Genomic DNA, 16,565 nt, shown 5'->3' on the forward strand with positions numbered 1-16,565 from the left:
GATTGCAGGTATAAGCCACCTAGAGGGGCTAAAAATAAAGTAAAAAATAAAGTTTTAAAAAATATAAAATTCAAAGTTCAAACCCCCTTTATTCCTAAATTCCAAATACATATAAATAAACACATTAAAGGGATCTTATCATTAAAATGTTTTTTTTTTCTGACCAACACGTAGGAATAACCTTAAGAAAGTCTATTCTTCTCCTACTTTCTTCTCCGCACCGCTGTTCAGTAGAAATCCTGGTTTTCTTCAGTATGCAAATGAGTTCCCTCGCAGCACTGGTGGTGGTCCTCAGCGCTCAAACAGCACTGGGGCATCGCCAATGCTACGAGAGAACTCTCCAGCAACGCCTCTATCTTCTCCAACGCCTCTATCTTCTTGTGGAAAGGCCTCTCCCCACGTCTTCTTCTGGCCGGCGCTGAGGTCAAACTTCTATGCATGCGCAGTTAGCTCTGCCATTGGCCTCAGCAAAGCTGACTACACGTGTGCCCGGTCATTTGCTTGCGTAAGCGTCCACAAAAAAATGGCCGCGCGCATGTGCAGTCGGTTTTGCCCAATGACAGAGCCAACTGCACATGCGTAGAAATTTGACCCCAGTGCCGGAAGAAGACGCTGGGAGAGGCCGTTCCAGAAGAAGATAGACGCGGTGCTGGAGAGTTCTCTTGCAGCATTGAGGACACCCCCAGTGCTGTTTGAGTGCTGAGGACCGCCCCAGTGCTGAGAGAGAACTCATTTGCATACCGAAGAAAAACTGGATTTCTACCATCTAAAGGTAGGTAGAAAGTAGGTAGCCTTTCGAAAGGCTATTCCAACGTGTTAGTCAGAAAAAAATAAACAATTTAATGATAGAATCCCTTTAAGTATCCTCACATCCTAATATCACTGAAATACAGTCACATTAGACTGAGGCCTCATGTTGTGGAAATGCAGGTTTTTGTTTACAAATGTTGCTGATTTTTTTTTTAGCCAAATTTGAATTTTCAATTTCGGTTGAAATTTTCAGTTTCAACTTCCCAGTACATTGTATGTAATATTAAATGGTACCATTACAAAGCGTAATTTGTCCTGCAAAAACTGAGCCCTTTGTGAGCAGGACAAGTAAAAATACCATGGCTTTTAGGAGGAGGGGAATAAAAAAAAACAAGAATTTGGCTGCAGTGGAGTAGCGTAGGGTTGTACTTACTTTGCTAGTTCAGACAGCTCGTAACTCTTGGAGATGATGCCAGATTTGTCAGGGAAGAGCTGACTTTTTAATGTAATAATCCCATCTGGGTTCTAAAAGATACGCAAATAAGCAAACCTATATATAAATCTGTCACTTGAATTAAGAACAACTTAAGCCTAAAGTCCCATTTTGTGGAAACACAGCTTTTTTTGTTGCAAATTTTGCTGGTTTTTTTTGCCAACGCCATAACAAAAATCTGTGTTTCCGCAACGTGAGGCCTCAGCTTGAGGGTGATGAATTGTCACAGAAGAGTCTCACCTTAATATCAATGTTCACCGTCTGTTTAGTCGGCTGCATCATGAAGTTCAGAGGATAAATACGGTAAAGAACTGATGAGAAACAAGGATACTGTCAGGTATCTTTAAGTATTTCATACCTCTTAGGTCCTTAATAGGGTTGAGGCGATCTTGAGATTTCAGGATCGATTTTAAAATCCAATTTCCGATCATTTTCCATCTGAACCCGATCGTGAAATTTGCTTGATCGCCGATCGGGATCCGATCTTTTCTGATTCCAATCGCTCAACCCTAGTCAATGCTTCTCTATGGGAAAAGTCAATTTTAGGGTTGAGATTTCAAAATCTGAATTCCGATCATTTTCCAGCCGATCCCGATTCCGAACATGAAATTTGCTTGATCGCTGATTGGGATCCGATCTTTTCTGATCCCAATCGCTCAACCCTAGTCCTTAATCATAATCCATAACTTAATGTTTCGATTTTTTAGCAATTGTTAAGGTGACACAATATCATTACAACTGGAGCAGTCTGCTTGTCTTCAGACCCCAGGGTATAATAAATGGATGCCAAGAAGAAGCCTAGAAATGTTATATTCTCCTTACCTCTCCTGGGCTACCGGTAGCATTCAGTGTTCTTCCTGAGGAATCTTCTGGCCTCCTGGGTGATGTCAGCAGTGATGTCAAATTGTGATAACATCCTCACCATCTTTCGAGTTCCCAAGCATGTATGATGTCAGTCAAGAGGCCGGAAGAGGATACTGAAGAACCCACCAGACACCGAGAGGGAGCCCAGGAGAGAAGAGGCAAGATATGTATATGATAAGTATCTGTTATGTTTATGTATCTTCTCTGGGGATCCATTTATATACTTTGAGGTTTGTAGCATTCAGTGTTCTTTCTAAGGCATCTTCTGGCCTCCTGGGCGATGTCAGCAGGGATGCCAAAATATCAAGACGCCTTCACAGTCCTTGGAGTTCCCAAGCGTTTGTGATGTCAAGTCAAGGGAACGGAAGAGTATGCTGAAAAACCCATCGGTCACCGAAAGGGAGCCGGTGAGAAATGAGGCTAGGTGACTATATAGTAAGTATTTGTTATGTTTCCCTGGGCCTCCACTTATTATACCCTGGGGTCGGAAGACATAATAATAGCCTGTCTGGTTTGTGCCAAACAATTTAAGCCAAAAACAAAACAGGTGGGTAAACCCATGAATGTTCAAAACGCATCTTGCAAGGTCCCTCTACATCTACTAAAGGATCACACTTAGGGTTCAGCGATTGTGTTCGGAAAAGATCGGATTCCGATCGGCGATCGAGAAAATTTCAAGATCGCGATCGAAATTCCGAACATGATCTTTCACAGTGGGATCGAGATCGGTATGATTTCCCACAATGCTTTGCTTAGCCTTCACACTAAGTATATAGTGTATACTCAGTATGAAGGCTCTGCTGCAGGTTCCATAGGAATGAATGGAAGCAGCCGGCGCACGGCCTTAACCCCCTGTGCGCCAGCTGCCTCCATTCATTCTAATGGGAGACTAAACTATCATCTCTACTTACCTGCAGAGATTGCTGCTCCAGTGCCCGGTGTTCTTCTTCTTCGCCTCACTGCCACTCGATGCTGCTCTTCTCGGCTCACTGCCCCGCCTCCCAGGTTAGTGTTTAAAGAGCTAGGAAGGCAGGGTTTGTGGCTTAGGAGAGTGTGGGCGGGTACATGGTGGGGAGACATGACGTCTCCCCTCCCAGTACCCGCCCACACTCTCCTAACCTGCCCACACTCTCCTAACCTGGGAGGCAGGGGGCAGCGAGGCTAAGAACAACATCGGAGCAGCGGAGAAGCCATCTCTGCAGGTAAGTGGACACCAGGGGGGACTAAGTAGCCAGAGGATTAAAAAAAAATCATCTGGCTACTTAGTGATTCACTACACATCATGGATTCTAACAATTAAAGCGTTCAATTGTTAGATTCCATGCTGTATAGTGAATAGGATTGCTTTTAAAATCCGATCTCCGATTAATCCCCCAAAAAATCTCATTGACTTGCATTGGGATCGAGATCGTGTTCGAATGAAAAATGATCAGAAATCGGATTTTAAAATCGATCCTGAAAAGTCAAGATCGGCTCAACCCTACTCAGACTGGAATTCACAGAGGCCCCACGTTGGGTAAATGCAACTTAAATGGTACCACGCATGATAAACAAAACTTTCCCATGCGGGGTACCAACAGCATGACGTTCATGCCCACAGGTCCTGATATGTACAAGAATACATTGAGTGTTTGTTACCTTTAGATGATGGGGTGTAAATAGTTTTGTCGGTCTGAACGAAGATGTATCCATTATGGAAAGACACAAGAACCACCTTCTCCACGTTACACTGCGCTGATTTCACTTGGACAGATACATAATAGGTTTTCTTGGGTTCCTTCAGGAGGTCCTGAGATTTAATCTTAATTGACAAAAACCATAAAATGACATTATTAATACATGATAAGGATATGTACGGACAGATCACATACAATACCTAAAACACCGGTTGAAGGCACAAATAAATGGGAAATACCATCCTGAAGTATATACGGTATCTGACGTGGTACTGTGCGGGTAAATAAGGGTTTTAAGTTTTTCACATTTTTCCTTTTGCCACCCCACATTCTGGCTTTGCTTTATGGTTGTTTTCATTGTATTTCCGCGTATGGAAATTTGGTAAGAGTTTAAAATTTTTTGTAAGAGTGTAATTTACATGATTTTTTGTGCATTTAGTACAAGGCTAGATGCACACAAAAGTGGTACTAAAAGGCTTTGGAAAACATACATTTTTCACGGCCATCTTGCACCCGATGGGCAGCCGTTTTCATAGATCCCCCCACAATAAGTGTATGGAGGGATCCGTAATAATGGCCAAAAATATGACGTGAACTATATTTTGATGATCTTTGACCATGACCATCGCCCCCCATTCACTGACATTGAAATGAATGTGGCCATGTGACGTCCGTTAGAAAAATTTGCGAATCTAGCCTAAGGCCTAGGGTTGAGCCGATCTTGAGATTTCAGGATCGATTTTAAAATCTGATTTCCGATCATTTTCCAGCCGATTCAGATCGTGAAATTTGCTCGAGTCCGATCTTTTCCAATCTCGATCAATTAACTCTAGTCAATGCTTCTCTATGGGAAAAGTCACTTTTAGGGTTGAGCCGATCTTGAGATAACCTCCGCTGGAAAAGATCGGGATCGGAATTCCGATTGCGATTGTGAAATTTACTCGATCACCAATTGGAATCCGATCTTTTCCGATCCTATTCGCTCAACGCTACTAAGGCCTTATGCACACAACTGTGCCTTTTTGATGGGTCTAATAGATGTGAAGTCCATGTGCTTCCATTTTGTATCTATTAAGTTTTTACATTTCTGATGGCCGAGTGTTTTCCATTTCGAATCTGTTTTTAGTAAAACATTCAAAAAATGGATGAATTTCATTGTTTTTTCTTTTTTCAACCACATCAACTTGACCAAGAAGAACTCGAACTTCAATCCGTTTTTGCATCTTTTATATCATGTGAATAGACCCGTTGGCATTTAGATGTCAGATGGTCATTTTTCACTGATCTTATTGTTTTTAAAACCACCATGTGTCGGCCATTAGAAATACGTTTACAAAATAACCAAATGGTCTGTCATAAGTCTACGACTTAGAGAATGAGAATGCCATCCTGTGTGTGGCATGTTTCTAAGGGCAATTCTGTGGGTGTTGGTGTTTGAAAGCCGCCATCTTGGAACCAAGTCTGTTTTTTTCAAATGGGAAGGGGTGCATATGAGATATGTATCTGATAAAGATAGATACACATACATAAACCTAGCAACATGCCACACATAGGCTGACATTCCTAACCACCATTTTCCATCTATACAGGTGTCTCTATACCTTTGGGCCACCCTGTGTAGAGATGAAGTCCATTTAAAGAACCAGTCACCAACAAACCTAAACATCCTACAAGTGTGTCACTTACATAAATGGTAGCGGTTCCCAAGTACTCATTATTACTGTTGACAGAGATCTTGGTCTCTGCAAACACAAGTTTCTTCACTGGAAAGTCCTGGACTATGATATTAGCCTCAAATCCGGAGTTGTGTCCATCCAGTACAATGGTTTCCTTCGTGTCTGCATGTAGGATGCTGGAAGTGATCAAAGTGCATCTGTTCAGGGGAGACAAAGTTGTAAGCTGGTGAGCCAAGTGGAGACTCTACGAGAAGACCTTGAGGAGCAGCTCTAGATGTAGAGGAAACCTGCCCCGTCTTCAGATTTCAAGTGGTTTAGTGAAAGGATTGTTTAGTTGAGAAAATTATACCGCCCCCTTCAATCAGTGGTTCTCAAACTTTCTGAAAGTGGGAAGAATTTAGTTTGAGATCCCCCCACTACCATGCTTAGTCCCATTCAAAAAAAAAAAAAAAAAGTCATCTGTATTCGGCCTCTATTATGCTTTACAGCTGTATACTGCCTCTGCTCTGCTTATTCTTCCTTCATACATGCTTGTTACACACACCTCCGTGTTCTCTCACACACAACCCCGCTACCTCTACATTGTCCGCACCCACAGCTCTCTGTGCTACCTCCATGTTTTCGTCTCCACACACACAACTCTCCCTACATGTTTCCCTTCCCCCAACTACAGCTCTGCTACCTTCACATTCCCCACCACACTGCTAACTCCAAATTTCCCCCACACACTCAGCATTTCTACATTCACATTTTCCCCACACACTCAGCTTTGCTACTTTCACATTTCCCTACACACTTAGCTTTGCTACATCCCTATTTTTCTCCTACAGGAAGCTTCTGGACAGCTTCTATACATGAAATTGTTCTTCAAGCTCTGCCCATTATACCTATAGGGACACTGTAGGTGTTTCCGTAGGTATAAGTGCTGCGATTTCCAAAAACTGCAACAGTTACACACTCATACATATACATTCATATATACACACACACACACACATATATAATTAGCATATACACATTTATATACCTTCATATACCATATATACTATATATACTCCCATATATACATACACTCACACATTATTATAGCATACTGTATATACTCACACATACCTGTATACAAACATACAGTCCTCACACAGTATACAAAACACATGCTTTAACCCTTAAGTACTATCATGGTGTGTATCATAGTGATATGTGTATGGTAGTGGTGTATGATAGACACCATGATAGGACTTAAGGGTTAAACAAATGTACACATATACATATTAAATATTACATTTTACCAAAAAAAGAAAAAAATATACTCACATTTTTGAAGCAGAAAGTGGATCATCGCAGCAGCAGACTCCTCTGTCCCCACATCGTCCGGTCCGATGTTAGCGATGACTCACTCTGAGGAGGATGGGGAGGGGGGAAAGTCTGGGCTGCAGAGAGAGCTCTTCATAAGATGGCAGGTATAGCTGCTGCCCCTGGTCAACTCCTGATGTATACTTTCCCTATATTAATAGAGAAAGTATACCACTGGCAGGAGGCCCCTGTGTAAGTGTCGGGGCCCGAACCAGCCCCTGACATCCCGATCAGGCCTCTGACCAATGCTTCTATATTGTGGAAATGAGGACTGACAGTCAAGGCTCGGGGCCCACCGGGGGATTTTCCGGTTCCCCGGTGGGCCAGTCCGACCCTGCAGAGCTCCCACTGTAATGCTTTGTAAACCTCAGATCTTGGCCATTTAACTTCTTAAATGCTGTCTCTAAGGAGCATGAAAGAGGAAGGGAACCTTCTATCATTCCACTGGTGCCCTGAAACTACTGGAGCCAATTGTTTGCATGGAAGCTGAGGACCTGACAAAGAACCCCAACCTGGTTTGCCATAAGGATCTACTTATTAGACCATGCCAGATCTAAGGCCTCGTTCACATCAGTATTTGGATTCCGTCTGGGGGAATCCACATGAGGACCCCCCCGAATGGAATAACAAACGCAAGTGCAAGCACTGGTGCCATAAAAGCACACAAACCTTATAGACTATAATGGTGTCCATGTGCTTACCGCCAGATCTCCGCAGGGATCTTGTGGACAGGAAAGTAGTTCATTATCTACTTTCCTGTCCGCATGATTCGTGCAGGCTGTACGAAGTAATCACACAGACTCCATTATAATGTCAATATGGGGTCCGTGTGCTTTTACAGCACAGTGCTTGCAATTGCATTTGTATTCCATTCGGGGAACAGAATAAATAGAAAATACAACAAAACCTTTACCCCAAATTGGTACCAATAAAACTAGAGCTCATTGTGCATTTTGGAATCCCAAAAATAAAAAAAAGTTATGGTTCCCAAAATGCAGCAGCAAAATACTAAAAACATAAAGTACTACAATAGAAATAAGCCTATACATACTTGCCTTTGTTGTACTCACACCGACCCATAAACCATGGTGGAAAAAAAGTGCAAAAATTTGTAGAATTTTTTCCATCCCCCCTCCCCCTCACCTCCAACATAATATAAAAGCTAGTCAATACATTTTTTTGGACTCACGATTGTGCATAGGATCCGGTAAGATAATACAGCCAGAGAAGATGCAGAACTCTCCACTCCATGACGCCTTTAGAGACTGACAAGACACATGGCCCTTTATAAAGTAAGTAGTGTTCCTGGTAACACTGTCCAAACAAAGCATTGGAGGCAGGCTCAAATACAAAGGTTACTCTTCCTATTAGAGAAATTAGTGAGAAATCAGCTTGGCCGTTCTCTAATGTTTATCTTCTTTATTTTAACCCCTTCCTGCGTGTACGGGGACGTATAGGGCGTCTTTTTTTGCGGGGCCGGGTGTACTTTTTAGTTCTACCATTTTAGGGAATTGCTATTGCTTTGATCAATTTTTATTAAAATTTTTATCAGTGAAAAAACGGCGGTCTGGCACTATTGACTTTTCTTCCTGCTACGGCGTTTACCGTACGGGAAAAATATTTTTATAGATTTGTAGAGTGGGCGATTTTGGACACAGGGAGACCTAATGTGTAAATCTACAGTAAAAGATACATCCAGCATAGCCGTGGTGGAAATGTAAAAACTAAAGATGAGCGAACACTAAAGTGTCCGAGGTTCGAAATCTGATTCGAACAGCCGCACACTGTTCGACTGTTTGAACGGATTTCGAACCCCATTATAGTCTATGGGGGGAAATGCTCATTTCAGGGGTAGGCAACATTCGATAAAATCATACTTACCAAGTCCACGAGTGACGGTCGGGCTGGATTCTGCTTGAAGTCTTCTCCCGGCGCAGAGCCCCGCATCCTCTTCTGGGTGGAATTCACTCTGCCTAGGCATCCAGCCTAGGCAGAGCCGACTGCACATGCGCGTGCAGCTCTGCCGAGGCCCGACACCTGAGCAGAGCCGACTGCGCATGTGCGTGTATGCGCGTGCATGCCCACGCATGCGCAGTTGGCTCTGCCTAGGCCGGGTGCCTAGGAGAAGACTTCAGAAAGGTAAGAGAAGAACCAGCGTTGATTGGCAGAATGTAAAGCATTCTGCCAATCAACGCTGGTTCTGCATCGAACCTTAAACTTCGAACAGCTAGTAGTGTTTGATCGAGTACGAGTATTTTGAATACCGTAGTATTCGATCGAACACCTACTCGCTCATCTCTAGTAAAAACTCCTTCTTTATTGTTAAATCTTCTTATAAAAACGATGATACACACATATCACAGGAATGATGTGCCAGACTGACACGTTTCAGATTTCCTTCTTCCTCAAAGTCTTTGTTCTTAAGTTTTACTTTTACTTTTACTTTTGGTAGAGTTGGAAGGGACCTCAAGAGCCATCGGGTCCAACCCCCTGCAAGTGCAGGTTTTCCTAAATCATCCCAGCTATATGTTTATCCAGATTCCGCTTGAAGATTTCCATTGATGGAGCGCCCACCACCTCCCGTGGCAGCCTATTCCACTCTCGCACTACCCTCACTGTCAGAAAGTTTTTCCTAATGTCTAATCTGTATCTCTTTCCCTTTAGTTTCATCCCATTGCTTCTTGTACTTCCTTGTGCTAATGAGAATAGGGGAGATCCCTCTGCACTGTGACTACCTTTCAGATATTTGTAGACTGCTATTAAATCTCCCCTCAGCCTTCTCTTCTGCAAACTAAACAATCCCAGTTCTTTTAGCCGCTCCTCATAGGACATGGTTTGCAGACCTTCCACCATTTTGGTTGCTCTTCTCTGGACTTGCTCCAATATATCGATGTCTTTCTTGAATTGAGGCGCCCAGAACTGTACACAGTATTCCAGGTGTGGTCTGACCAGGGAAGAGTACAGCGGAATAATGACCTCTCTTGATCTAGATTCAATGCTTGTCTTAATACATCCCAGAATTGTATTAGCCTTTTTTGCAGCAGCACCGCACTGTTGGCTCATGTTGAATTTGTGATCTACTATTATGCCCAAGTCCTTTTCCCCTATGCTATCACTTAGTTCTATTCCTCCCATACTATATATGTTTTTTACATTTCTGTTACCCAGATGTAGAACTTTGCATTTGTCCCTGTTAAATACCATTTTGTTCGCCTCAGCCCATTGTTCCAGTGTGTCTAAGTCCTTTTGAATACACTCTCTCTCCTCTCTAGTGTTGGCTATTCCTCCTATCTTCGTATCATCTGCAAATTTTATGAGTTCCCCAATAATTCCATCGTCCAGATAATTTATAAAGATATTAAAAAGTACTGGGCCCAGAACAGAGCCCTGCGGCACCCCGCTTTTGACTTTCTTCCAGTTCGATGTGTAGCCATTTAGTATTACTCGTTGTGCCCGATCACTAAGCCAGTTGTGAATCCACCTAACTGATTTTTTGTCAAAGCCATACTTAATCATTTTTTTAATAAGAAGGTTATGTGATACTTTATCAAATGCCTTACTAAAGTCAAGATATACTATGTCCACGGCATTCCCTTGGTCCAACTCGTCCCTTGGTCAAGGATTCCACAACTAAGTAGGGTCCAATCCAGTGTGGTGCCAGCTTTGAACCCATGTGATGAACACGGCGATGATTCTTGGTTCTAAACCAATGTGCAAGCAGTGATTTCTTTGTCGGTGTTGTGTCAGCCCTTAAAGGCGCACTTCTGGTGTTCCTCGGCAGAGTGGATGTTGGTACTGACGGTTGAGCGGAGCTTTTTAAGAATCGTTGTGAGTGTTTTTAGCACATCAGGGATGGCATCATTTGAAATGGACATGGGGTCAACAGTATAATTTTCTTAGGGCCTGAGGTCCATAGGAAGCTTGGCCGTCCATCCATTCATGACCTAAAATGGAGTGCACTTGGTTGAAGCATGCAACAGGTATGAACTGATCCACGTTGTGACCTTGGTCATTGACAAGCTTACTAAGAGATTGTTCGAGTGTTTGATTGTTACGTTCCCGCTGGCCATGTTTTTGTGGGTTTTAGGCAGATGAAATGCAGTGATCTGTTTGAAGATGCTCCATCAGGTTGTCGATGATCGTGTTCACAAACTCTCGTCTCCGGTCACTAATAAGAGTCTCCATCCAAGGCTGCAAATAACGGTGTTCAAAAAAATTGCTACTGACTTGGCAGTCTTATCTGGGACAGATGTTGCTTCAGTCCACTTGAAGAAATGATCAGTGGTAGCCACTATATATTTGTTGTGATTCGATGTTTCCTGAAGAAGACCGATCATATCAATCCCGCCTAAGCTCCATACTTTTCCAGACATTAGTATACTGTTGAGTGGTGGTGCTTCTTTGCTGATTTTGGGATTTATCGCAAAACATTTTTGACAGGCTTTCACATGTTGCTGAACATTGGTCTTCATTATCTTCCAGGTCAAAGATTTCGGCTAATATTTTATCTCTGCCAAAATGGCCACCAGAAATTGGATTGTCATGACAGGCCTTCAGGATATTTGGCAGTTGGCTTTTAGTGAGAACCTCTTTTCCTCCATGGTAGAGAATCCCTCCATCTACTCGATATGGCTTAGCTGTTTGTTGCAACTGGGACTTGGCATTTACATGTTTCCACTGGGGATTCTTTTCTTGTGTTGTAACGTAGAATCTCAAAAGCTGGTGATACAGTTGGTCTTCCATGGTTATCAAAGGTTTGGTGTCATAGAGAGCAGAGAGAAACATACATATAAAGTCACCATGTACTGATGAGACACCGCCATCTAAAGTCAGTTCAACGTAAGCAATGTACTGTATTATTCAACAAGAGTGAGCAGCTGTGTGTACGAGTATGATATAAAAAAAATCTACTCACTTTTCAATAAATTAGAGACAGGGTGAGAAAACCAGTGAAGTGATAACATTATGGCCAGGAACATTATACTGTGGAGTGGGTCAGACTAGACTTGGGTTTCACATTAGAGGGATATATTCTGGCCTGGAGGGGTATAGTTTGGCCTCGGATATTTTATACCTCGGGGTATAGTTTGGCCTCGGTCAGTTTATCCCCAGGGTATACTTTGGCCTGGGTCAAACTATACCAGGCTTAATCTGGGCGGGGGTTAATTTGACCTTTTACACCGGGTCTTGTGTGGATATGCAGGACTTTGTATCCGGTTAAGAAAAAACAGTTTTGCCGTGGAGTCCACAAAACGCTCACTGGCACTCATGGGCGGACACTGACTGTCAGGTTTCCGTCTCCTCTCAGTAGAAGACAGAAACCCACAAAGCGGAGAGCGGGCGCAGGTGTGAACCCGCCCTAAGTGACTTATTGCTAACTAGAAATTCCTGAGAAAACTCAACAGGTTCTGATGCTCCTCTGTCCCACCTCTATGTCTCTATGTCTCCGCCAGCAGCCATTTCTTACTTCACTGGCTGCAGCTTTGGAATAGTAAGCATTCCAACAGTAACACAGGGGCAGAGATGCCCCATCATTGTGCTGCTAGTGGGACATAAGGCAAATATATTGTCATTGATTGACCGTGTAGAATTAGGGCATAATTGAATTGGGCATAATAGTAGATCACAAATTCAACATGAGCCAACAGTGCGGTGCTGCTGCAAAAAAGGCTAATAAAATTCTGGGATGTATTAAGACAAGCATTGAATCTAGATCAAGAGAGGTCATTATTCCGCTGTACTCTTCCCTGGTCAGACCACACCTGGAATACTGTGTACAGTTCTGGGCGCCTCAATTCAAGAAAGACATCGATATATTGGAGCAAGTCCAGAGAAGAGCAACCAAAATGGTGGAAGGTCTGCAAACCATGTCCTATGAGAAGCGGCTAAAAGAACTGGGATTGTTTAGTTTGCAGAAGAGAAGGCTGAGGGGAGATTTAATAGCAGTCTACAAATATCTGAAAGGTAGTCACAGTGCAGAGGGATCTACCCTATTCTCATTAGCACAAGGAAGTACAAGAAGCAATGGGATGAAACTAAAGGGAAAGAGATACAGATTAGACATTAGGAAAAACTTTCTGACAGTGAGGGTAGTGCGAGAGTGGAATAGGCTGCCACGGGAGGTGGTGGGCGCTCCATCAATGGAAATCTTCAAGCGGAATCTGGATAAACATATAGCTGGGATGATTTAGGAAAACCTGCACTTGCAGGGGGTTGGACCCGATGGCCCTTGAGGTCCCTTCCAACTGTACCATAAGAATTAATCCGGAAATGTGATCTCCAGATAAGCAGAAAATAATTTACTGTATAGAGAATAAAGGAACAAGGAAGTGGAACATTTCAAAAGAAATTACACCCGGCTTATATGTTATTATTGTGCAAGGTAAATAAAACCATCTATAATCTTCCTGAAGGCCTTGATCAAGGCTGAATTCCAATCTCTCATCTAGGATCATAACCTGGTGTGACCTCGTATGGCAACTGTATATACAATACACTCATTGATAATAAAAAAAAATCCCTGCACCAAGAAGGATTGGTTTATTGGAAGGAAGCTTTCTCAGTGTGACTGTAATGATGAAATATAAAAGTAATGACAATATTAGTGTGGAAGGAGAAGTTGAGTGGATGATCTTGGACCCTGTTGGGCACCTCCGTCCTTGAAGCCCCATGAGCTTTGGTTGGTTGCTAAGACCTGCGGTACATTTGCTCGTAGATGTTGCTAGGCCTGTAGATCTGAAAAGTCCCGTAAATGCTGCATTGGTGATAATTCTGGCAACAGAGCAAGGAATTGTTGGGATCTGATGACAAAATTCCTGGATAATAATTGGGCAAGCATATGCCTTGTGAAAATTTACAGATGTCTGCCCTATTGGGAGGCTTTTTTTGGAGGCAGAAATCTTCCCCCAAAAGGACCAATATTTCATGCATTTCTAAGCCTGCGAATGTGGATATTTGGGATTGGGGAGAGCAGAGCAGAGTGGTGGGTTTGGCTATACTGGGTCTATATGGAGTCTTCATCTTCATCTGCAGACGCAAAAGTACGGGCGCAAAATTATGCAGCGTATATGCTCGTAACTCCCATTGAAATCAATGGGGTCTTTTTGAGCGCGCAAACACTGACACGCCGTAAACGTGCCAGATCGCGCGCCAGATTAGTCTGTGTGAATTCCCCTTTAAACATGGTAGAGTATCTGTGAGAGCAGCAGAAGGCGATGAACGATTGTAACATGCAACAGACCAAAGAGACAATGTGTTATTAAGACATAAGTCATTAGAGGCTGATGAGGGAACTGTATCAGCTTCTCAAGCCCTTTGAGGAGGTCCTCACATTTATCATCAAGGACAACTGTAGCATCAGCAATGTGATTCCTCCATTGCAAATCTTCCATGTATGCAATGCAACTCTGTTGTCAGTGCTAAAGCTCCAAATGATAGGAGTAAAAGCAGCAGACGAGCAACCAGGCCCAATAAAGTATCTGTCAGTGGTAACCGGAGCCACAACAGACAACTGTCACCCACCGGCTGCACAGATGTATTTAGAGTGCTAGTGTTAGCCCTATAGTCCAGCAGATAACTCTGACCAACTATAATTCTGGGCCAATAGCTTAGAGCAGTAGAAGGAGCTGGCCCAGTTTGCCATGGGTGTGCAGTGCTGCCGGTAGTATTGTAATACCTGAAATGCCAAAACTTTGCCATTGCTAGCATGGAAAAGTATGGATTCATGAGGATTTTCATATCCCCTAGGTGAATACTGGTGTCACCATCTCCATTTATCACCATGTTCCAAGGCAGCTTATGCTGCCTGCTACTCCTAAATATCTACCACCACAGCCACTACTGCTTCCCGATCCGTCATATCATTTTTCCATGCTGACTGCCACTAATGTTGCCACAGCTGCCACCAATGCCACCACTCAGCCAGACATGTCCTGCCACCTGGTCCATCAGGTACCACTGCACCACGTTGTTGGTGCCACAGTGTTGGCATCACACAAACCAAAACCACGTTGATTTCACATGAAGGCATTATTTTTTGGTAGCTTTCTTTATTTTTTTGAATAGACAATTGTTCATCAATCTTCAACTAGGATCACAGACAAAGTTTTCCTCTGTGGACTTTCTGTGAAAAATGCTGTGGGAAAACCCACAATGCGTTGCTGTCACGTCTTTTCCCATAGCGCTTTTTCGATGCAGGCCTCTTCCTTTGGCCTTAGCCTAAAACAGATTGCCAATAAACATTATTTAGGGGACTTTATTACACTCAGGACTATAAGGATCTCTCGGTAATCTGGAGCAATTCCATGACATGGACATGGACAGGACAGTCAGCACGGGGACTCTGTGGTTAACTCCTTGGGCTCCTTGATTCAAATCTGAATCAAGGACAACATCTGCAAAGAGTTTGTATTTTCTCCCCCGGTTTCCTCCAGTTTCCCCCCACATGCAAAAAATATATTGAAAGATAAATTGACTTCCCGTAAAACAACTGACCCTTGTGGGTGTTGGAGATGCGCACATGTATGGCAGCCACCAGTTCTCTTACTCTACAATGTTCCTAACAAGCTTACGATTAATCTGGGAATCTGTTCCTTTTGGAATAGAAATACTAATTTGGCAATTAAATCCACCTCATGATATTAGACTTTGTAACTGAGTCATGCATGATGTTAAGGATGCTGCCCTCTAGAGGGCGGCATACAGAGTGCACTGTTCTCCTAATTACATCCTGGAGAATAGATTTGCATATTTTTTACCCAGAATCCCTAGCGGAGCAGGAATGACTTGTAAGTCTCCGTACACCTATGTAGGCAAACACTCTCCCTAATGTGTATGATTATCCCCTGACCCAAGCTTACAATTACTCATATACATAGTGGTCCCCAGTTGCACGGATCCTTAGATTTGCAGAGTGCTGCAAGGGGTTGGTAGTCCCTGTTCTACGTCTCTTCTGTTGATGATGATCCAACTTTGGGCTACATGAACATAACCAACTTTACTCCACGTAGAAGCAGCAGAGTCAGATTGTCAGCAGCAGAGACAAACCATAGAGACTTCTTCCCCCTGCAGCATTCGGCAAATCTAAGAATCAGTGCAACATGGTGCGGGTATGTGGTGTATATTATTACAGTAAGTGTGTTTCGTCTGTCAACATTTCATCAGGTGTGGTGGTGATCTACCCAGTATGCTATAACACACCTTTATACACCGTTTAGGGTTATTTTATCAATTCACATCATATGTCTATTGCCTACTTACCTGCATGGGTGTTTGTATTTTACTTGCTACCTCCATAGGTGCTCTCTTGCCTTTCATTATAACAGTAACATACTCTATCTAGCACATGAACCCATGCATGATTTCTAGCAACACCATTTGAACTTTTGCTTCTATTTCCCTAAATGTGTGCAGATCATACTTGGCTGCATTTCCCTGGATCACACCACTGCTGCTTTTGGATTTGTGATTTGGTGTATTACGGATGTTATATCCTTCTTTTCCCCCCTTGTCTTTATATTCAAATCATGTATTTTAATGAATTATTAATAAAATATTAAAATTGTATATGATTTCTGATGTGGATGTTGTGTTTCATTCATGTTTTTCTCCACATCTACCTGCCTGTGTTTTGCTTTGATTGACTCCCTTACTACAAAGCCTAGACCATGATCCCTAATTTTTCAGATCCCAAGCCAAACTTCCCTTTACTACAATCCCCAATCCATAAACGGAATACGTCATCAAACATGGCCA

General features: G+C 42.9%; 1 protein-coding gene across 1 annotated transcript in view; it reads right to left on the reverse strand.

Moving 5' to 3' along the window:
* Positions 1-11,555, reverse strand: part of LOC142204432 (A.superbus venom factor 1-like) — a 59,701-nt gene extending 48,146 nt beyond the window's left edge. The window contains exons 1-7 of the mRNA XM_075275744.1: positions 11,174-11,555; positions 7,146-7,215; positions 6,857-6,961; positions 5,470-5,656; positions 3,746-3,908; positions 1,484-1,554; positions 1,184-1,275 (exon numbers count right to left, since the gene is read on the reverse strand). Coding sequence (XP_075131845.1) covers positions 1,184-1,275; positions 1,484-1,554; positions 3,746-3,908; positions 5,470-5,656; positions 6,857-6,961; positions 7,146-7,215; positions 11,174-11,555 — 1,070 coding nt within the window. The remainder of the gene's footprint in view (positions 1-1,183; positions 1,276-1,483; positions 1,555-3,745; positions 3,909-5,469; positions 5,657-6,856; positions 6,962-7,145; positions 7,216-11,173) is intronic.
* Positions 11,556-16,565: the final 5,010 nt, after the last annotated feature.

The sequence above is a fragment of the Leptodactylus fuscus genome, chromosome 5 (assembly GCF_031893055.1).
Source record: "Leptodactylus fuscus isolate aLepFus1 chromosome 5, aLepFus1.hap2, whole genome shotgun sequence".
Classification (NCBI taxonomy): Eukaryota; Metazoa; Chordata; class Amphibia; order Anura; family Leptodactylidae; genus Leptodactylus; species Leptodactylus fuscus.